Below are 21,983 nucleotides of genomic sequence, written 5' to 3' on the forward strand. Positions count from 1 at the left end.
AATTAGCATTTAAATAATCTCTAAAAACATTATAGACATATTTGATCATATAATTGTGACTCAAGTTAAAGTCTCAAGTGTTTATGAAAATGCTCAAGCTTATAGTTCAGTTGTCTAGTTTCGACTAACCATTCATGAGCGTGGTCCTTTGTACACTGTTCGATTACGGTTTATCCTAACCGAAGTGTATATCTTGTTATGTTAATCAGATTTAAAAATTAATCTAATGGTAGATATTGTTTGTTTGGTTCCAAAGCTATCTTAGCTTAAACCTAAAGAAACCTATGCTTTGAATGTCTATAAAAGGGGAACCTCAAACAACTGGGATCTTTGAATCCTGACACTACTTCTTTGTGTGTCATAGTTGTAAAACTAGAGTCGTCCTCTTCCTAAAAACCTTCTAGGGTTTAGCGACTAAAAAGACTTCATAGGGATTAGTGAAGCTAGGTCCAGTTTGTTTATCTTGATAGATCGAGTATCCTGATATTGTTTGATTGTTGAGCTTGCTCCATCAATCAAGATAGATAGAAATCATCAAAATTCTCTTTGTCTCAGACTTTATTGATTCCACAAGTTTAATACTTGTGAGGTGAAATCAAGATAGATAGAAATCATCAAAATAATCTAGGTTGCATTTCGGGTTGCATAAGTCCAGATTTTGAGGTTAGCTAGAGTTTGTCTATTTCTATCGATTTCCAGTCTCACCTTGATCTACGATCAAAAAGGAAATCACACGTATAGGCTTATATGTGGGAGGCAGATCGGTTTAAAGTCTTCAATTGAGTTGAAGCAACTCTTAAGCTGTAAAGGACGTCATCTAAGGGAATCATTTGCGCGGAGTCCTGCTGAGATTCAAGAGGCATAAGGAACACGACTGTAACTGAATTGTTGTGAGGATTTAATTTGATCTCAACTACATTCCAGTTCGAAGTTAATTGGTAGTAGGCTGGTGTCTGTAGCGGTTTAATATAGTTTGACGTTCAATCTGGACTAGGTCCCGGGATTTTTCTGCATTTGCGGTTTCCTCATTAACAAAACTTCTGGTGCCTGTGTTATTTCTTTTCCGTATTATATTGTTTATCTTTATAATTGAAATATCACATGTAATACGTAAAATCAATCAAAGTAGACGACTTGATTGATTACTTGGAAATTGATATTTGGAGTCACCCAAGTACTCCCACACGAGATTCAGGTTCACGGACTAGTCTCTGTAAAATTTCTGATTGTGAGAGAAAGAGATACAACTCTAGATACTATTCCTTGATTGAGATTAATTAAGTTGAACTCTCGGAATTGTGTTTAAGTTTGTCCATACAGATTGACTAAGAAAAAGTTGGTGGTGTATTTTGTTACCCCCAGTGTTTTCTCATGCTTTTGCGATTATATATATATATTATGGGGGGAGGATTCATGCACGCTGTAATTGTGACATTATTTTACACTTTGGAAACCTTTTTTTTTTTAATAAAACTTAAGCGGTAACAAGTTTGAAGTTAATATTCTTGGAATATGTTTCTTTTACAAAACTTTTACATGACTAGTCCGAGACATATAACACCATCATTTACTACTTTAAAAATCAGCCGTTAAAATCAACTAATTTTTAACCATTGAAATTATGATTGGTAGACAGTGAAGATCGTTATTTTGCAATGCACTCATTTTTGGTAGGAATTTAGAGATTTGTTAAAAGAACATATCCACAAAATATTAGCTTCAAATCCGCTACCTTTTATGTTATCAAGATAATTTCATTTTAATAATGTCATCGGATCCTGCCCATCATTACACAGGTGAGTAAGCTAACAAAACCCTGTGATTCTCATTAGGAAAAAAGGAAAAAAAAAATCGGGAAAAACAAAACAAAAATGTTGGGCAAAGCATCAAATTAGTGGTAAATTAAAATTTAATGTAGCTAACTTCTCTTGTTTCCATTTTTTATTAATCTTCTCGATGAATTCTTCAGCTCTTCTCCTAAGTTCATCTTCATCTTCATTTATATCTTCACATTCAAAATCAATGTCAATGATTTTAGTGTCAATGTATTCATTATCGCGGTGGTAGTCAGTAACTTGCTTATTTTCACCTAGACACTTCTTGACATGAACGATTTGGTCATCCAATTTCGACGTCAATGATGATTCTTTTTCTCCATTTTCGGATTTCTTCTCATCTGTTATCTGCATGTTAATGCTCGAGACAATGTCGATTAATCACTTTTACCAATTACCACTGTCACTCTGGTCACCAGGAACTAGCTTATCCTCCCCTAAACACTTTTTGGTATGTGCCGTACGGCCATCCAATTCCAACAATGATGATGAATTTCTTCCCGCTTTCTCGAGTTTATATTTCTCGTCTGTTATCTTTGTGTTAATGCTTGAGACCTTGCGAACCATGGTTTGGTGTTCGGATGAGGTTGAATTATCATCACCGTCGCATGTTTTCATACTTCCATTGATAAGGAGAACAATTATGATCAAATTACTTACAATAAAGATGCTGAGATGAGAATTTGAAGAAGCAAGAGTGATGAGCTCAAGTGTAGAATCCAACATAATGTTGAGAGAAAGAGATTGATGCTTTGAGATTGACTGAGAGGGACATAATAAGGTCATTTATATAGGGGTCTTCATTTTATGGCAGGTCAACTGTGCCAAAGAAGTCTTTAAAAATTACTAATAAATTGAAGCAACTAAGCAAGTTCTTTCAAACATTTCTCCACTGTTAATCATACGTTTTGGTAGTTGGCTGATAGGCAAAAGTTACAGCACGGGGTACAGAAAAGTAATATCAAGATTTTTAAGTCAATGAGTTGGGCCATCTGTGTGGCTAGAGAAATTCTACGGTTGTTTGGCCGGAGATACATACGACATATGCGCAACATCGTATCTGTCGAGATATTCTGCTGTACAAATTTCATCTGTTAACCCTCTAATTTCACCATATTCATCACTTCTAATCAGAGATTCGAGTTGTTTCTGAGAACCCGTTGTAGTGGAATGTATGATCACTACATATACACCCCTAAATCACCGAAGTAATATCAGCTTACGCACTCTTCTTCTTGTTTTTTAGAAGAAAAAATGGCGGACAAATCAAGTAGAAGTCTGATAATATATGGTGATGGATGTGTTAAGCATATCTCATCATCACACGTTCATCTTCATCATCTCGTTTCTCGAGGTTGCTCTGGATTCTTATCTCTCGCTCAATCCCCTAATGCAGGTAGGTTCATTTTTATCTTCTTCATTAATCAATTAGACGAAAAATTCTATCTTCTTCATTTTTTCATCAATTACTAAACTTAGAGGTTTCTTAGAAATGGGTTTTGTAATTTTTCGTCTAATTGATTAATGGGTTACTATCAAAATCTTAAATTTAGTTCTTCTTTTCTTAGTTTTGAACTTTTGATCCATATAACAGCGTAAGGATTAATAGATCAACTGTTGAAAAAAGACTGAAGTTTTGGCACACCTTATTCTGTAACCATCTTGCCGATTGAGTGAGGGCTTGACCCGTTAAACCTTAAAGCTGGGCAAAAATTGGTTCCATATTTATGTTGATGTTCAACAATGAACAAGGAGATGGTCAGTAATAGATTCATCTATAATGTTGCACAGGTAGATATTCTCTTGTATGTAGACACCACGTGTTCTAAAAATTTACACCCATGGTCCGAAAATATAGAATAGGTTAGTATGTGCACTTTGGTAGGGAGTTGTTTTATCTGAATAACCATTGATAGCCCAATCTCTTCAATTTGAGTTTGAGATTATAGTTCTGAAAATGAGCAAAACTTGCTCTTAGAGCTAGTTGACAAAGTACGTGGTGATCCAATGTACCTCTTCGATGATGAGAGCTGGGCTTCTTTGTTTTTGCATCAAGTTCAGGTCAACTTTACATCCTGCTGCCCAACTCAGTTTATTATGGAAGCTACATATTTCTTTTAGAGTTTGGAAATTTTATAGATAAGCGGGAACGAGTTTATAAGTGGGACATTCCCCTTCTACTTATAAAATTTAAACAGTATAGCCCATTCTGAATAACTAACTCAGAGCTTGTACTCATTGGGTCAGCAGTTTTCGTGATGGATTTCAAATTCAAACACCTGTGGTCCTGTACCATGTCGTTTGCAGGAAGATTGTGGAAAGAAGATTGCTTATGTTTCCGTACCATGGTAGTGCACACTTTATTCAAGACTAATAATATTGGGAATTAGTCGAAGTTAGATTAGCCATTCTCAATTGTTTCCTTATGATGAGCTCTTCTATTGCTTTCTAGATTATGAACTCCTTGTTATGTTGCAATATCGTAATTTTCATCATTGAGTAGTTCTTTAAAGGGAAAAGGAAATTTTACTATTTATTTACCAATCATGTGTAAGAAGCTTTCACGTGGATAATACAGTAACATATTTAGAATAACATGTATTGCTAGTATTAAAGTGAGGATGAGAGAGTGGTTAGAGAATTGGCGCAACTATTAGATGCTTTTGATGCTTACCAAATGAAGGTAATTTTTTCTAAGTTACTGGTGTGCCATCATTCTTCTTGTCTTGTCTCTCAATGGTTTGATGTTATTTATGGAGTAAATTGACTTATCTTCATTTTCAGAAAGGAGGAAGTTTTGTTACATCAGAATGCTCAAAGGAGTCCTCGGTGTCTACCATGTCAGACAGGTATTGCTCCTTAAGATTCTTTTTAAGAAAGGGTCATATTTTAGTATTTGTGTATTTCTTATACTAGTATCCACGTTTATCAAATTGTAGGTTTATGGGGTTGAAAGCTGCTATTGTATCCACAAATTCAAATGTGAAGTCTTTTGGAAGATATCTTGGTTTCACTGTATTAGAATTTGACAACTTGACTAAGGACAAACCTTCTTTTGATGAACCACTAGCCTGTGAGTTGCTAAAATTGCTAGGCTTTCATGGAGGTGAGACATTAGAAACAAGCGAGTTTGATTTAGTGTTTGTGCATCTTGGATGCAGTGAGAAGGTGAATGTCGTCAAAGAAGAGGGTGTGGGAAATGAGGTAGAATATATCAATTCGTTGGTTGGTGGGATATTGCAAATAGCACAACCTGGATCAGAAATCGCTTCCCGTTTACACTTATCTGTAGTCATGAGCTATGGAGCTTCAGTAGATGATGAAGATAGCAGTTTATTACAGTTGAACTCACTAAAAGAAAACTCAAATCTTTCCTTGCTTTTCCCTCGTCAAAGTTACACCATGAAGGGAGCTAATTTATTGAATAACATAAGGTAAGCATAAGATACACTTGAGCATTTATTGTACTTCTGTTGTAAGCTATGAGTAATAATTGTGCAATTTTTCTATCTGTTATTTATTTATTTGTTTGTGTGCCGAACTGCTATGAAGGTTTGTACCATATGTCAAGCTAACTTTTGCTCTGCAGGCACCATTCTCCGATGCTAATCACCCAATGGCAGGAAGCTGTCACCCGGAAAGATATGGCTGAGAAATTTTCTTTCCAAGATATTAAGGAGGTTAGGTTTATGATTATGTTATATCTTTCTTTTCATTTCTATGGGGATAGGTAACACGGAGAGAAGATCGGATTAGAGATCCCGAAAAAAATTGATGTGGTCATTTTGGTTGCTATCTATCAGGTTTAGTAAATAATTAGGTAAATCAACCACGTCTGAACTTCTTTTTGTTAGGAGTGTTTTTGTTATTGAATCGTTTCAGCATTTGAGTTACTGTGAGTATACATATAAATAGGAATTGGGTTGCTAGTGTCCTGTCAAACGTCGCAGCTGAGTGATGGAGTCCTGGTCAACTTAATGAGGATATTTCGCTAGTAACTGGCAGAAGCCATGCCTTATGGATGGATTGGATACTGCTGAAGCTTGTCAACTTTGTCACTGCCATAAGAGGGACTTCGCTTGAGTAGTTTTGCCTAGTCTATGCGTTCTTTTAATTTATGGAGTCTGAGAACATGTGAACTTCTCTGTTCCACTGTCAAAAGGACATACTAGATATGGCTGGCCACAGAAAGACAAGGTGTAGGCGGAAACTCCCGTCCTTAGCCGTGCATAGGTTCCGACCCTTTTCTAGATTATTAGCAATTTAGCATTGACATTAGTTTTGTCGTAGTCTTAGAAAAATTGTATGATGAATTTCTTGTTGTTCCAGCTTTTCCTAGTCTGTCTTGTTCTTAATTGTCAAACGAAAAGCATCTAAATCCTGCATTTGATTAATTTTCTACTGATGTGACATAAGTTTCTTTCTGCTCATAGTAAATTTGAATAGTGACGTTTTGTTTTCTTTTTATCATTTTTTTGTTTGTTTTTTTTTTTTTACTGATCTAGCATATCTAAACAGTCTGATGGTTCCTTTTATCATGCAGAAAGGAGGGAATCTCGCCATACCAGCGGATCGGTTTCTGCAGGAGATTGCATTCAAGCTTTGGAAAGCCCCAAAATATGGAGCATGATTTAGGGCTAATATGACATCAAACTGTTCGAACTGAAACCTGTACTACACCATGAATGTTCAGATATAATTTTGTGTCCGACTCCGACTGGATTTAAAAGTTCTCTAGTACTCCCTCCGTTTCTGAAAAAAAATTACTATCACCTTTTCAAGTTGGCCTATTTTTAGACTAAAATGAAAAAGTGATAGTACCTCTTTTCAAGTGGAGGTTGTATAATTCTACTACTAGTAATTTCTTCATGGATTTAAAAGTTTTCTAGTATAATTATACTACTAGTAATTTTTCCAGTTAAAGTGAGATTAGTCAGATTTAGACAAGTCACCTTGAGTCAGAAAAAATAAACAATTTGTTAGTACACTTATTGAACTTAACAGTATGCAAAATCTCTTTTGTGCAATTTTTTTCTGATAATTTCCAAGAAAATGAATTTGCAAAGAAAGCAGAACAGAAGACACAGAAATCATTTATGCAATGATGCTGCAGCTTATTACGTTACAGTGATTGACAAAGTGAGATCCTCTCATAATTGTTGTTTGCCATATATGATACCAATAATACCTTCAAAAGTACAATAAAAATTGCTCCAATTAAGGGGACCTTAGCCTTAGATAGTGGCCTACCATCAAATGCGGTGGTCTAGTTGATCTCAATCAGCAACACTGCTTTCATGGTTTGCCTGATGAATTTGACAACCTATTCATCCGCGAGCTTGCATTTTGGGCCTTCAAATTCAAGAATAGATCAAGAAAAATGTAAAAAGTAAGAGAATGATAGGAAACTAGAAACAGTATAATCATGAAATAAGGATTTACCTGCATATCCCAATCACATCTACTAGTGATTATGATCAATATCAATGTTTGAATTGCGGTACCGCCTATCATCTCACTCCATATACCCTGCAAGTTTTCGCATTTAGTTTGATCAGCTTGAAGAGAAATTCTTAACAAAAAATTGGACTTGCAGTAACATTCAGTATTGGTGATGTAGTAGGGAGGTAATAAAGAAAAAGTGATACATACTCTAACACCAAGATGGAAAACCCATCCAAGGCAAGCTCCAAGTGGAAGTCCGATGATATAATAGCAGCCAATGTTAATGTATGCTACCGAGGCTTGCCATTCCTGAGCCAACGGCTACCCCTGATAAAATGACGTCAACAATATTCTAACTGAAAATCCATGATGTAAAGATGGATGCAAAATCTAAGCGGAGCGTACCCGAGAGAACAGGTTGAATGCTGTTGAGGAGAATGGTGAAGGCCAAGAGGATTGCAAGGTTGTCAACAGCTTGGAGGACAACGTCACTCGTGGTGTAAATGATTGCCAACTTCTCATGAAAAATCATTATCAAGGAACAAAAGAATATCCCTATTATTAAAGATGTAATTGCTGAAACTTTGGAAGCAAATTTTGCAGCTTTCCCATTCCCTGCTCCAAGCTCGTTTGCAACCCTTACTCTGATGGGTAAACAACATAAGGCACAAAATTAGAAGCATTTAGGACAGGATTGACTGTATCTGTTGACTACCATGTTGCTCACTCATCTGATTCAAATGGTCAATTACCCAGTTGCAGCGAAGAAAGCAAGTGGAATCATCATCTCCAATCCATTTATGCTCATACTGTGAAAACCATCCAATATCATATTCACAAACAAAAATCTGATGCCATTAATTCCTAATCAGAATCAAAGCATAAGAAGAATGCACACCAGACTGTCAGAGCAGAGACGGCAACCGTAGCGTTGATCAAGTTCCCAGTCACCAAAACCAGTATTCTGTAGTACCAATTCTCTAAACTGTACATTTGCCACGAACCATCAAATTTAGCCATGCACAACAAAACTCAACAAGAAAAATCTACAAGTTGTGCAAAAAAGAGTCAGAGAAAGAGAGATTATACAATATACCATAACATGATACCGGAAGCCACCGAGAGTTTGAAAAACGCCCAAAGATCAGAAAAAGCTTCCATAGAAAAACCAGTCCAAGTTTCGGGACAACCACCACCAACAATATAAGAAAACAATCCCAGAACTATAGCCCACCATGAAACATTTGACAAAGCCGCAACTCCAATAACACCAAATCCAAGTTTGTGAACGACTAACCAGTTTAGGAAAGTATGAGACAGTAGGGCACCCAAACATACCCAAGCAGTTATTGGTGTCTTAAGTTGGCTCTGGAGAAATCTTTGTAAAGGGAATTGTAAAGCTAAGGCAAAATGCAGCGGAATTAACCAAATTGTCACTAAGCCTGCTAGCTCAGCTATATCATCTGGTTGTCCTAGGAGTTTAAGAATTGTTGTAGTGAATATGTAGAGTGGTAGAAGTAAGACTGCACAGATAGTGAAAACAACACATGAACGCTGCATGTAAATCCCTAACATATGGTATTGTTTAGCTCCGTATGCTTGGCCGCATAATGTCTCTAGTGCACTTGCCATTCCTAACTGATTTAACAACACAAAAAATCAAAAGAATTGTATAGTAAGCCAGAGTTTATCAGAAAGTAAGTGAAAAAGATGAAGAATGTCATGTACCAATAAGCCGAAGCAAAAACCAACAATGACAGTGGTGGAAAGGGCAATTGCAGCAAGCTCAAGGTTACCCAGATGACCAGCAGAAGCTTGGGTAATAATGAACATTGAATAAGAAGCTATGCGGCTAAAGATAGTTGGACCAACAATATGCCATAACTTCTTTGATTCAATCCAAACTCTACACAGTAAATCATCTCGTATTTCATTATGATGAGATATTTGCAGTGTAGTCTCCGGTGATGAATATTCTTCTAGTAAAGGAACGTTTATCCTTTTCTCTCCACCTCCTCTTTCGTTGTCTTTCATTTTTCTTGATAATTACTGTCCAATTTGCTACTCTGATCTATTTCACTTGTAGTCTCCCATCTGTTGTATACACATTTTGGTTAGTGTAATATGGGACAATTTTTCCTATGATTTCCATCACTCTTGAAGTTAAGTAGTACTCTGAAGTAAGCACAATTACACTAGTTTGTTATGGACCTATGGTAGTTGTTGCTGTCCCCATGAGTTTCTTTATGATAGTCGTTTGATATCTCAACAACTTATTTAATGCCATTTCTCACCCTATAAACCTGGCCTTTTTTAAGCCATTGCGAATAATAACCTGGGGTCCTAATACCTTTCACACGTCCATTTCTACATAATTGACATCAGTTATTGATGGTCCTGTCATTAGGTGGATACCCCAATGGCTCAATGAATCCGTATCCGCTTCCCTGCAAACACTTGCAAAACTTTTAATGATATACTCCATGTAACTGTTTTGAACAAGAACATGTTACATAGACTTATAGTTGTTGAGGTTCCAACTTCCAAGACTTATTGTTGAGATGTTCTTAGGTCAGTACAGAACAATGATCAAGCATTTTGTAATTGTGTAAAGAACATATCTAAATCTATAAAAAGAACAAAAGGAAAACATGTCCAAAAAGACTTGAAAAGAATCAATGGACTGTATGTCTTTTCTTTTGAAGAAAAAGATTATACAGCTTAGGTGTTGTCTAATCCCAGTCTTACCAAGAGAGAGAGAACTACTGGGTTGCTGCACTAGAAGAGGACAGTGAACGAGGGGCCAGTGATGCAGCTAAATCATTTACAACAAGCACCAACAACAATTGTACTCGGGGTCGGGGAAAGCATCATAATTATCAAACCAAAAGAAGAATCCTACAGTAATGGGCTTCATTAGCAGCTTTCTCATTTCGTAGCTCAAACAACAGCTTTACTAAAAGAGCCTAAAAACAAAGTACTTTTTATAATGATTATTATGGAGCTAAACTTGAATCGAATTTACTGGCGGATTAACCAAGAAAACCCGGTTGCACAGCAGACAATGTGTGTGCACATCAATCAAGAACAAGGATGAAGAACAGAAGAGAAAATGAGAAATCCCTTCCCCGGAAACATATATAGAAAAGGAAAGGAACAAATGGGAATGAAACAACTGCCTAATACCTATAGAATGGCAAAAGTACAGATATCCGAATTAACAAGGACGAACATTAACTGAAATATAGTGCAAATCAAACAAATCCGGCATTTAGTAACTTTTCCATCGGTAAGCTATAGGTAGGAAGAATGATCATCCAAAGATATTAGGATGCAGCTTCCTGAGCGAGACCTTGGACTCCCATCCATAAACACTAATATTGCTTCCAAGTGAAACAGCATATACATGTTCAGCAATCAAAAAAATATAATCTCAAACTAAGAAGTAAAAATTGTACACACAGAAGAATGTTCAAGAACTACTTAAGCTTGCTGATGCTATGCTTAAAAATTGGATTAAACAGAACTGCAACATGGATAGAGAATAAATAAAGTTTCACAGCAGAAGCCTGCCGTCCAGATTTTCCAGTGCACCAGTTCTGCAGCGTAAGCCTGCCAATAAGATAGCTTATAATTATAAAACAAAGAACACAAATTGTGCAGATTGATTTTTTAAACCTAAGAGAATTTAGAGAGAATAAAAGTCTTCGTCTCCTTAAGATTCTTCGTAAATAAGAGCCTTCAATCATCAAAGTCTTTCCAAGGAAAAAAAGAATCATCAAAGTCGAGAACTCTCTTAACGGCTAGCCTTTAACTGATAGTGTTACAAAAGAAGCCAGTAAGTGCCAAGTTTAATGACCAACACTAAAGTCTTGAATCACCATTTTCCCACATCCACTTCACAGTAGCTCCTTAACTTTACACAATAAGCAATTATGAATTAATGTGCAGAATCAAGATTACCAACTGCAAGCAAATCTTTCAGAATCTTGTGAGCAAATGTAGTTGGTGTTGACAAGGACAAACTGCTGCCTAGCACACAAGGTTAAAATTTTCCTCTCAATCAAGTTCACAACTGAAGTCATATAAAGGTTTGTAACTGATCGTTGCCTACAATTCTAACTATTGCCTAGTAGAATCCCCAAATCAACTTCCAAAATTTGACCACTACCACTGAAACATAAGCTACGTCAATTACGATAAATACCGAAGCCCTTCATCAACAGAATCCATCAAATCCTCAATATGACTACAGTAGCAAAGGAGCTAACCACGTCATAGACAGAGATAAAAATACAATCTGACTAATAAATGTAGATAGATGAAAATGAGTTAAAATAAAAATACCTAAATCAATCAGAAAAGAGTAAAATAGTAATCAGAAGAACTAACAGAGACAGATATCCAAAGTTCAGAACTCAGGAAATCAAATCAAATTGGCTCTCGTTCAAGATTTCAGAGGTAATGAAAATTTTGGCTTGTTCGCAATCAAACACAAAGTCGGTTGATGATACCAGTCATAATTGTTATAAACCATGAGTAAACCGTTGTTGATAACCAAATACAAAACAGCTATAGGATTACTTAACAAAAACAGGTCACTAAAAACTGAAAATTTAACAAGTAACTCGGAACTATCAATAAAAGAAGTGCAATAGTTTTAAGTTTCAAGAACTCGCCAGAATCAACTGCTGCAGGATAGCATTGGAAAGAACAACGCTCACTTAAAACTTCCTCCTCCTCTTGTTTCCTGAAGAATCACCTTTATTGAATCCACCAAAATCATTTGTAGAATCAGCAGTATTTTGTTTCTTCATCCCTTTCTTCCCTCCAAACCCAAACTTTGAATCCCTGCGCTCCTTGCTGCTTTTCTTTTTATTATCGCCACCCTTCTTTCCCTTAAAGTTGCCTTTGTTTCCCAACCCACCTGACCTATCTCCTGGACGAACCCCAGGTCTCTTCTTTTTATTTCTGTCAAATGTTTTCCCATCTTCAAATGAAAGACCCATATCTTCATCATCGCCTCCTTTCTCAAATCCACTTTGCTGCCTTTGTTTTCGCCACTTCTTAACATTTTCAAAATCATCCTTCTTTTGCTTGGCTCTCTCTTTAAGCTTTTCTGCCTGTACTTCTTTCGACATTTTCTTAGCATCTCTTGCTTTTCTTCTCTCATCAGCTTCCTCGATCCGTTTCTTCTCCTCCAAGAGCCGACCCTTCACCTTCACCATGTGGGAATCTGTTTTGACCATCTCTGCATAATAATCAGCAGGCCTGAGGAATGGAAGATTTCTCTTTTGAAGCTTCTCAAAGGCTTGTCTTGTTCCCTCCAACGCCTGGTTGTAGAAAGATAATTCACGTGCTAAATCATCATTAACATCCACCCCCTCATCTTGATCGATATCAACTGTAAGCTTATGGATCCAATCTACGTTTTCCGGCCAGCTTATATCCTCAAGTTGCTCTTGCAAACCTTCTCTGTTGAATATATAAGTTTTTGAAGGTACGGCTAATTTTATAGCTCCCTCCTCATCTTCTGATTCTGATTCAGATTCTGGATCAGATTGCTCAGGCTCAGATACTTCACTCAAGGTGCCCATTTCCTCAACTTCTTCCTTGTGTTGCTTTGAATGTTTTCTTTTCAAAGTGCCCATTTCAATCAATTAACAAGTCTACCTGCAAACAGATTAGAACATTTTTCAACGACAAGTACATAGATAATTGAAGAATTCATATTAGTAGCTCTTTCTGAACACAGGGCACTATGACCTAAATTTAGGAGTTTTAAGTGATTGATAACTAAAGACTATAACTACATCCACCCGAAATCTTGTAAAAACTGCATAAACTTGAATAGAAACCTGACATTTTCATGGCTGCTGCATATAAATCTCAACACAATCACATAAATCAGTAAGTCAAGCCCTAATTAAAACAGTACCAGAAGATAAAAACTCAATTTTTTGTTCTTCTTTTGAATCGATGGGGTTACCGGAGGAAAGATATTGAAATTAAGAAGACGAAACGGTGAAAGAGAAGAGAATAAAACTGTAAAAATACTAGCAGAGGCAACATTATTAGGTCATATTTCGAAGTTTACCTTATGATGTGATGATTCGAGATGGGAGGTCTGCAAGATGAAAACAAGAATCGAAGTTAAGTTTTTGCAATTTGTAGAGAAACGTTTGAAAAACAAAACTAGGGTTTTGTAAGGATTTTATTGTGTGTGTTTTACCTCAGAGATGATGAAGGAGGAGAGACGAATAAGAGATTTAGGGTTTAAGAAGATATTTGTTTTATTCAAAAGAGAGAGATCTTTTCGTAAATATGAGTAAATTTAAGGTTAATTATGGCTTTATACATTGAAACTGAAGGACTGGGCTTGGGTTCTTATTTTTTTTAGCAATAACCGCAGCCACTAGCCAGTTAGCTTAGTTTGATCGACTGCCGGTATCATTCTGCTAAAAATTCAGCAGAAGCTGATGCAAAAAAGGATGGTGACTCCTGCAGTATGCGCGAGAGATTGGAAGTCTGTCTCGGCATGAAGCTGCTGAATGCCTTGAATGGCTGTTATTTGATGTTCTGCTGTTATTGCTAGCATTTTTCTGATGAGCAGTCTTCCGATACTAGTCAGAAACACACTAATCTGACCAGTATGTATGCCTGTGTCGATGTGCTCTGAATTACCAAAAACACACAAAGAAATCCTAGGTGGTTTAAGGTTTATCAACCATCAGGTGAGCTTCTTTTTTGTTTGTTTTGAAAGAGAATGTTAAAATTTTATTCAACACCTCTGCTTGAAAATGTCGTTCAGGGAGCACTGCAACACAATTCTATTCTCTAAAGTTTTGGATATACTACTGAAAACAAGAGATTTTCTTTCATGCCAAATATTCCAAAAAAAATTACAAAAGATAACATCAGGTGAGTTGGCTACTTCAGGAAAAACATGAGAGAACACATGCCAAGAACCAAAATAACTACATACAAGCTCTTTTAGCAAGAAGTTGTTCACATAAAAGTACGAACTAATAGCTTATAACCTTGCAAAAACCATACTTCAAAATCAGGCCGGCTTCTCGTAGGAGATTTTATCTCGGAATTCAGATATCGCGCTCCTGATCATTTCAGCGGCATGGGGTTGTACAAATAAGTGGGTGTTGTCCAGAACATGAATTATGAATTTTTGTGAAGCAGGGAGTGTAGAGTTCATGTTGACGATGAATTGTGCCATAGGTATGTCACTACATTGAAAACAGATATTCAGTAATAGACAACATAAAGTTAAAATTCTTAGTTTCTCCTAGTAATGTGTAGATGGTTGATAATTGAGTAGTGAAGGTTAACAGAAAATGTAATCAATCAAACTAAGCACACAAAGAAGAATCAATATTGTCTAATGCAATTTACCATGTGATGAACTGTCCTTTGGTTGAATTCACCATTTTGCCAGCCGAGATTGTAGAACCTTTAAGCTGAACACACAAGAGAAGTCATTAGAGAAAACACCGCTTGTGTCTGTTAGCTGGTGTCAATAAAACAAAGAGTTCCGTGTTTCGTAAATGGTTCACAAATATCCCATATGAGTGAAATTGAAATAAAAGTAGAATGTCTTGTCTTGCAATTCATGTTATAATGGTATCTCGGTTTAAATTTTTTGCAGGTGACTATCAGCAAAGAAGATGTTTCATTATTACACTTAACACCATCAACCAAATGAAGACCGGGGTGGTGACTTCCAAAATCTAAGGGAATCCGTTATAGAAACGGTACACGACAGGTGAATCATACGGCAATACCCACACCTCGGTTCATTTCCAAGGTCAATTTACTCAGTCTTAAATTGTTTCCAGAATCTAAAATCATAATAACAATAAAATCTGTCTATGAATTAACAACAAACACATTGTATGCATCTCTAAGGAAATCAAACTTTTTTTAAGTTTATTCAAGATCTCTCCTGCTACTAATGAATACAGCTTAAGTCAGGAATTGTTTGATCAAACTAGGTAAACCGAAATTGACAATTCAAAGGGAAACTGCGAGAATATTATTATTCTTATTAGATACGAATTAATAACTAAGTTTATAAAACAGTTCTTAGTATAGCAAACCCTAGAATGGAAAAACAAAAGAAAACGAAGAATCAAACAAGATTAAATCAAAGAGAATCGAGTGAAGAGTTTCAATACCTTGATTGTAGAAAGAGCTCAAACCAATCAATGTTATCACTCTGAAATCTCTGAAAGATTAGTGAGATAGAGAAAAACCCTTTGTAGAAAACTTCAGTTGAATCAAATTAGGTTTAGTTTTGCTGGTGAAGGATGAGAAATAAGAAAACAATCAGGAGATGCGTCGTCTGTGTGGGGTGTTATACCGTACATATTTTTTTATTTAACGATGATAACACTGGGCCTTCTTTCAAGACTCGAAAAGTAGCCGTGTTTGGACTTTTGGATGCCAGCCCGAAATGCTTCCACTGTCCCAAAAAGTTACAAGTAAAAAACCAAGCACAATTCGTGTTTTTCGATTTCAAGAAATTAGACGCAAAACTATTTTGCTTCACAAATTATAAATTGTTATAAATTTTTGTTTTAAAAGTCATTCTGAAATTATATTTATGCATACTAATTTCTAGTTTCAGAAGTATAAAAATAGTTTTTTAAGTGATATTCAAACATGTTATAATGATTTTTGGGAGTAAAAATTAAAACTGACTTTTTAGAAAGAAAAATTAACTTTTTGACTTCTATTTATGGAAAACTGACTTCTACTTATGGAAAACACCCTCTAACCATTTAAGAAGTTGTTTTTCGACTGTTAGAAGCAAAAAGCCGAGGAAAAAAAAAGAAAAAAAACTGTAAGAAAAATTACAAAGTTTGGGACCCAATAATCTGAGGCTCTAGGCAACAGCCTAGCTGGCCTAGTCCATAAGACGGCTCCGACAGGGATAAATGACTTCAAAAGCATTACCTACTTTTACTTCCAGTCAACTGCAAGAGCTTCAGTTTTCTTCTCCTTTCTTTCTTTTCTTGGATCCACTAAGAGATTTTTTTAATTTCAAATACTCCTTCTGTGAAGCCTCAGACCTCATGAAGGGGGAAACATTGGCAGCTACAGCATTCTCCACCACTTTTTTATTTGGTTTCCCAACTTCATTATCATTCTCCAAGTTCTTCCTAAACAAATCGAATACACCCTTTGAACCAGCTAAAGTTCCACCTTCACACTCTGACTTGGACACTTGGGAACTACTGGCTTCATTGACCTTGTCTTTCTGGTTTCCGTCCTTTGAAATTTCATTAAATTTCCAACCCTGACCAAAAAAATTACTTGCTGGTTTAACATCACTGGAGCTTGCAGTGCCTAAACTGTTTGCTTCTTGTGCTTTTTCTGGAGTAGAAGCAATGCTCTGGAAAATGTGGGTGAGACTGAATGTACTGTTGCTCGTCTCACCAACTAAATTTTTCCATGAAGACTTTTGTGTCCATGATGGACCTCTTGATTGATTAACAACTGTTTTTATCTCAGTAGGCTTGGAGTCTTCAAGGAGCTCTGAATCTTCTGGAAGGATTTTCAATGGAACATCAGTGGTGGCACTTGCTGTAGTGTACTCGTCTTGTGTGATCCCTTTCTTCTTAAGTGGCAAATCATCTGCCCTGTCCACTGAAGATTTTCTTAGAGATTGCTGAATGTCTGCCTCTGGGTCAGTAGGTTTGCCTTCTCCATGCTCCTCTGAATCTCCTGACATAATTTGGAAGGGTATAATTGCAGGACGCTCCTTAGTGAGATTTTCTTGTGTATCTATCCCAAGCTCCAAGTCTTTTGAAACCTTCTCTGTAGATTTAGTTTTTGGCTTCTTCACTTTGTTTTTCTTTCGGCTGCTAGTTGGGTTTTCAGCATCCAAATGGTTGGATATAGGTGACAAATTGCCTGTGGTAGTCTCTGGTAAAATGTGTGAAATGCTGAATGCCATGTCAGAAGTCTCACCAACCATTTTTTTCCATGGAGATTTTTGTGTCCATGAGAAACCTTTTGCCGACGACTGGGTATTTGATTTCTGTTCAGGAGTTGAATGTTTTGCTGCTTTTGCAACACCCTTTGCTTCAGTTTCGCTCCCTTTCTTTTTGGACACAGTGGGTGAGAATACATCTTGGTTTGATTCCTCTCCAAGAACTAAACGAGCCTTCTTATTAGCAGTGTGATCTGGAGAATCAAAAGGTTCGGTGTTTTTCCTTTTCTGAACAATGGGCTTCTTTGACGTTGGAGCATCAACAGATAACTGGCGCTTTCTGAAGTTTGATTCCTGGAATTCAAAATACAGTGCAACAGACAGAATTTTATACTTGTTACCCATAGCATACCTCAATAAATTAAGTGCACAAAACGTATCAATGAGATACCTTATCAGTTGAAATTGTCCTACGACCCTGACTCCCTATCAATGGAAATCTACCATTTTCACCGCTCACGATGTTGATCACAAGGTCATCTGCACCTCCCTCTTCACCAACCACTTCATTATCACCATGCTGAAGACCATCATTTGGTTGGGTGGACTCATCAGCTTCTTTAATAATTTCTGTTCCGCGAGAAGCAACTCCTGAACTGTTTTCCCTCCTCAAAATTTTGTCCAACACGGATCTCATCATATCTAACTCTTCTTCATCTGCTACACCGGAGTCTGTTTCCATTTCAAGCGCATTAACATGTTCCTTCTTCGTAGTTTCGACAGGACGACAATGCTCCTCACAGTCGCAAAAATGGATTGGGAGTGGTGGAACCTCAATACGTTGGAAACTGTACTTATGCTTGCCTGATCCACGAAAAGGCAATGGCTTGACCTGCATAGATGGTTAACGTTTTTTAGAATGCATGCATTGCTTCACATCATTTTAATTTTGAGAGTAAAGAAATTGAAATGTGTGTGTATACAAATATATGGCAGGACTCAGAAAGAGCCTATACGATAGTCAGTACCTTCCTGAACCGAGGAATGTAGATATTGAGTTGCATCGCCTCTTGCGTCAATGATTTTAACTTTTCTGATTGCTCGATTTTTTTCTCAACAACAGGCTCTTCTTCCTTGACCTTAAGTGCTTCATTTGCAATTTGTGCCTCTTCATCCCACTCTCGTTTCAAACGAACAAGATAATGCTCTTTAGCTTTCTCAAGCTTCAAACGCCCTCCTTTCCAGACACAGCCATTATACTGCATGATTATATGATACAGAAAAAAGATATGTCATTAACCTCCCAAGCATTATGCTACAGAATTTTAAGGAAGCTTTGAATGTGTTCGTTTTTCTATCATGAATAAAACTGCAGCAATAAAATTGATCTGAAACTTCCTTAGATCATGAATGAGCTAAAACTAGACAAATAAAGGAATTGTCCATCCTACATTCTTTTCCCAAGAATATCTACCCAAACTTTAGCACCAGTGGCCCTTCTTACAAACGACTTATATTCCTATTAGCAGGATCAACCATTGCCAGACATTAATAGTAATTCCCAATAAGATATGTAGAGCACCTCTTGTTGTACATCACATGTTGTACACCACGCAATGCACAAGCCTAAAGGCGCTAGAGGACAGGGTTAAGAAAATCAAAGAAAATCAAATAGCAACTATCCATGTTAAAAGTAACCATGAGAAAGCAAAGTTGAAGTCTCTAAAAGTGAAATTGGACGAAAGCATGTCTCTGCGGAAACTATGGATCGGTGTAGTGAGCTGGTTTTGCAACAAAATTGATAGTCCTACTGGTTTGGGATCATATATGAACGAGCCTCTCTCACTATTTCTGAAGAGACATATGTTGAGGATTCGAGTAAGCAGGGGCTTTGCACATGACTTGTTAGACTCCCAAATTTATAGAAGAGTTAAATAGCCCTGCAATGGTTTTACAAGTCCACAACTCAACACTTCAACAAAATATGTAAAACCAACTTTGAAATGAAAATAACAGTGATTTAATATTCTTCAGCTTTTCAAATGTGAATCACATGAGTTTAAACTTATTAGATGCCATGCCAAGGAATCGAAACGTGCACCAGATTTTGAGATCAAATTAGAAAACACAGCATAGGTTCCATTTTTAACACCAAATACCCCTAAACAATATTTTGCTAATTAGGTTACTCTATGAGAAAATTCTGGGATAAAATGAGTGTAAAGATGCAATTATTCTAATGCAGTATTTACTTACAAGACTGCAGTAAACATAAATTGAACACTGACCATGAAAAAGACAAAACCACATGCTTAACTGAATATGTTTGAAAGATTACTAGCAAATATCATACAGTTAAAAGTGAAAATGCTTATTTTTACAGAAAATCAAAGGATTAGCCATATGAGCATTATAGAGTCAAAATTTTGTAAGTGGGTCGTGGGTAGACTATGTGGCTTTGGTAACAGATCATGCGAGGAAATAAAACTTCATAAAGCATGAAAATTCACAGAGAGAACTCCAAGAAACACAGCAGTACAAATCAACACATCCCTATATCAAAATTTTCCTTTTTACTCCATTTAAACAGACAAAGTTTTATGGATAAGTTCAGGTGTAAGTCACAAGGGCAATCAGCTTCCAACAATTCTCATCGAGTACGAACTCACAGATCAATATGGAGTCTTTAGACATTCTCTCGTATCTCTCCGCTTGATGAGAGGCCCAAAGTATTTCCAGCCTAAACTTTAGTGTACAAAGCCAGTGGGTTTTACTAAGTTAACTCATGAACTTGACAGAAAGAGTATAGATATATAATATTCGAGTCCAAAACTCCTACTATTTCACTCTAAAGCAAATTAAGCTTCAATTTACAAATTACAGACATCAATTCAAGTTACAAAATTAATTGCAAGAAAGAAAAAATAAAGTCCATTTCAATCTTACATGCCATCGAATTGACTCTCCTATTTCATCATTAACATGGTGAAATAAACTAAGTAAACCAACTCCATAAACATGAACAGGTTAGAAAACAACATCAGTTGTACTACGTTACACAAATTGTACCTCCTTAATTGCAAAAGTTACTCCATTTTTGTTATCAGTTCATATTTCCCCTCTACTTTCAGTAAATTTACAGATTACAGACATCAATTCAGGCTACAAAACTTATTGCAATAGAAAAAGAAATTCGAGTTCTGAATGGAAAATCATCAGTGTATGTGCACTGCAAGTATGTTGAGAACCTCTTAGTTTGCCTTTATTGTGTTGAGATTTATAAGTTTTTACTTATTATATCATAATGCTTTTCAGCAGCTTTAAGCTTTGCTAGGAGAGCGTTCCGCATTTTGGAACATTGCTTATATGCCATCAAATTGACTAGCAACGCCATAAACATGAACATGTTAAATGACTGAGATTTATGCATCTTGCTATAATTGGAAAACAATATCAGTTGTACTAAGTTGCACTATGTCAAGCCAATAACTTCAATTTAGTTTATTTTCAGACTTCATCACTAACGGAAGGTTTTTTAACTTTTCATTTGAACTCCATCTTATCAGTCTAAGCACAAGTTACAGAAAGTGATTTTTCTTAATTGCAAAAGTTACTCCATTCATGTTATAAGTTCTTCTTCTTTCTCTACTTTCGTGTGAATATGATAAGACAGGCCCAACACCAAGCTCGATGAGAAATACACAATGGGTACAACAGAGCCAGCAAAGCCAGACAGACAGTTCTTTATCTCTATTTATTTTGCTTTTTCTTTCGTTCCTGAACTATGTTCTTCATTCGTGTGTACCTTCTAAAATTAAAATACGACATGCAGGACATATTACTTCTGGCATGAATAGGTTCCTAATTGTTCATATCAAGAATTCAAAATACGGATTCAAACACACGAAGTTGGTTCACATAAAAACATGAATACCTATTTACTTCAATAACCAAACAAAATCTACAGAAGAAAAAAGAAATCAAAAGCGCAAGAAAGGTGAGCGAGACTAACCATGCTAAAGAGCTTATTAAGCGCTTTAGAAGAATTAGGTTGGAAATCCATGTAAGCAAAGCTACGACCACTAGTCCTAACAATCTCAACTCCATTAATCGAGCCCAGAGACGAGAACGTCTTCTCCATATCTTGAGCAGTAACACTTAAACCCAATCCTCCCACAAATATCCTCACAGGCATACATCCTCCTTCACCTTCTGCTGCTCCCGCAACCACTTCCATTCTTCTGAACTGAAAAGACAATAAAAATTATGTCACATCAAAATCAATACATTAAACCATAAACCCTAAATCACATTTCCTCATAAAACCAACAAAAAACACTGATTAAACCTAAATGATTTCGAACATGTGAATCGGTTCTAATTGTATATAACCTATTATTGGTTCCTACAAAGTGGACGCACATACAAGATATACAATCAAAATCAGTTTTGCACATTACTCTTCAATTTCGAAGCCTTCAGTTAATACTAAGAATTTGTTAAGCAATTTTTTAGCAGCATATTATTAATCCGTAAAAACCTAGGAATTCATATTGGCTTTGAGCAGAGATGAAATGAGAAAAGACAAGCAGACCTGTTGGATTTCGTTTCCTTTCTAGAGCTGCAGCAGCTTAACTGGGGAGGGAAGTTTAGAGAGGAGAGAGGTGCGCCAATAAACTGGTTTATTAGGTAAAAATTCTGCCCGAAAAGATAATAGATGCTTTATTAGATAATTAAATAGAAATGCGAGCCTT

At 36.3% G+C, this 21,983-nt stretch overlaps 4 protein-coding genes and 1 pseudogene across 7 annotated transcripts; 1 reads left to right on the forward strand and 4 right to left on the reverse strand.

The window, feature by feature from the left end:
• Positions 1–2,803: 2,803 nt before the first annotated feature.
• LOC113275113 lies at positions 2,804–6,820 on the forward strand. Of its 2 annotated transcripts, XM_026524551.1 has the most exons (6): positions 2,804–3,231; positions 4,086–4,183; positions 4,620–4,684; positions 4,775–5,269; positions 5,425–5,515; positions 6,379–6,820. In XM_026524551.1, the coding sequence occupies exons 1-6, from the start codon at positions 3,090–3,092 to the stop codon at positions 6,463–6,465; spliced, it is 978 nt and encodes a 325-aa protein (XP_026380336.1). In that variant the 5' UTR covers positions 2,804–3,089; the 3' UTR covers positions 6,466–6,820. The 2 variants fall into 2 exon arrangements, with proteins under 2 accessions (XP_026380336.1, XP_026380337.1); XM_026524552.1 differs by lacking the exon at positions 4,086–4,183 and having other exon boundaries at positions 3,092–3,231.
• A 129-nt stretch (positions 6,821–6,949) lies between these two features.
• LOC113272317 lies at positions 6,950–9,314 on the reverse strand (annotated as a pseudogene).
• Positions 9,315–10,639: 1,325 nt separating this feature from the next.
• LOC113275114 (probable rRNA-processing protein EBP2 homolog) lies at positions 10,640–13,587 on the reverse strand. 2 transcript variants are annotated; one of them, XM_026524554.1, is made up of 4 exons: positions 13,513–13,587; positions 13,378–13,407; positions 11,960–12,953; positions 10,640–10,892 (listed from the first exon to the last, which is right to left on the reverse strand). In XM_026524554.1, exon 3 carries the CDS (start codon positions 12,929–12,931, stop codon positions 12,005–12,007), a length of 927 nt encoding a protein of 308 aa, XP_026380339.1. In that variant the 5' UTR covers positions 12,932–12,953; positions 13,378–13,407; positions 13,513–13,587; the 3' UTR covers positions 10,640–10,892; positions 11,960–12,004. The 2 variants fall into 2 exon arrangements, with proteins under 2 accessions (XP_026380339.1, XP_026380338.1); XM_026524553.1 differs by lacking the exon at positions 10,640–10,892 and having other exon boundaries at positions 11,743–12,953.
• A 536-nt stretch (positions 13,588–14,123) lies between these two features.
• Positions 14,124–15,661, reverse strand: LOC113275116 (general transcription and DNA repair factor IIH subunit TFB5-like). The gene is made up of 3 exons (XM_026524557.1): positions 15,470–15,661; positions 14,688–14,752; positions 14,124–14,521 (listed from the first exon to the last, which is right to left on the reverse strand). Exons 2-3 carry the CDS (start codon positions 14,720–14,722, stop codon positions 14,344–14,346), a joined length of 213 nt encoding a protein of 70 aa, XP_026380342.1. The 5' UTR covers positions 14,723–14,752; positions 15,470–15,661; the 3' UTR covers positions 14,124–14,343.
• A 341-nt stretch (positions 15,662–16,002) lies between these two features.
• On the reverse strand, positions 16,003–21,941 carry LOC113275115. Of its 2 annotated transcripts, none has more exons than XM_026524555.1 (5): positions 21,824–21,941; positions 21,242–21,475; positions 18,258–18,488; positions 17,681–18,121; positions 16,003–17,583 (listed from the first exon to the last, which is right to left on the reverse strand). In XM_026524555.1, exons 2-5 carry the CDS (start codon positions 21,464–21,466, stop codon positions 16,282–16,284), a joined length of 2,199 nt encoding a protein of 732 aa, XP_026380340.1. In that variant the 5' UTR covers positions 21,467–21,475; positions 21,824–21,941; the 3' UTR covers positions 16,003–16,281. The 2 variants fall into 2 exon arrangements, with proteins under 2 accessions (XP_026380340.1, XP_026380341.1); XM_026524556.1 differs by lacking the exon at positions 21,824–21,941 and adding an exon at positions 21,656–21,744.
• Between the last annotated feature and the right edge of the window lie 42 nt (positions 21,942–21,983).

This window comes from Papaver somniferum, chromosome 4 (genome assembly GCF_003573695.1).
Source record: "Papaver somniferum cultivar HN1 chromosome 4, ASM357369v1, whole genome shotgun sequence".
In the NCBI taxonomy this organism is placed as follows: Eukaryota; Viridiplantae; Streptophyta; class Magnoliopsida; order Ranunculales; family Papaveraceae; genus Papaver; species Papaver somniferum.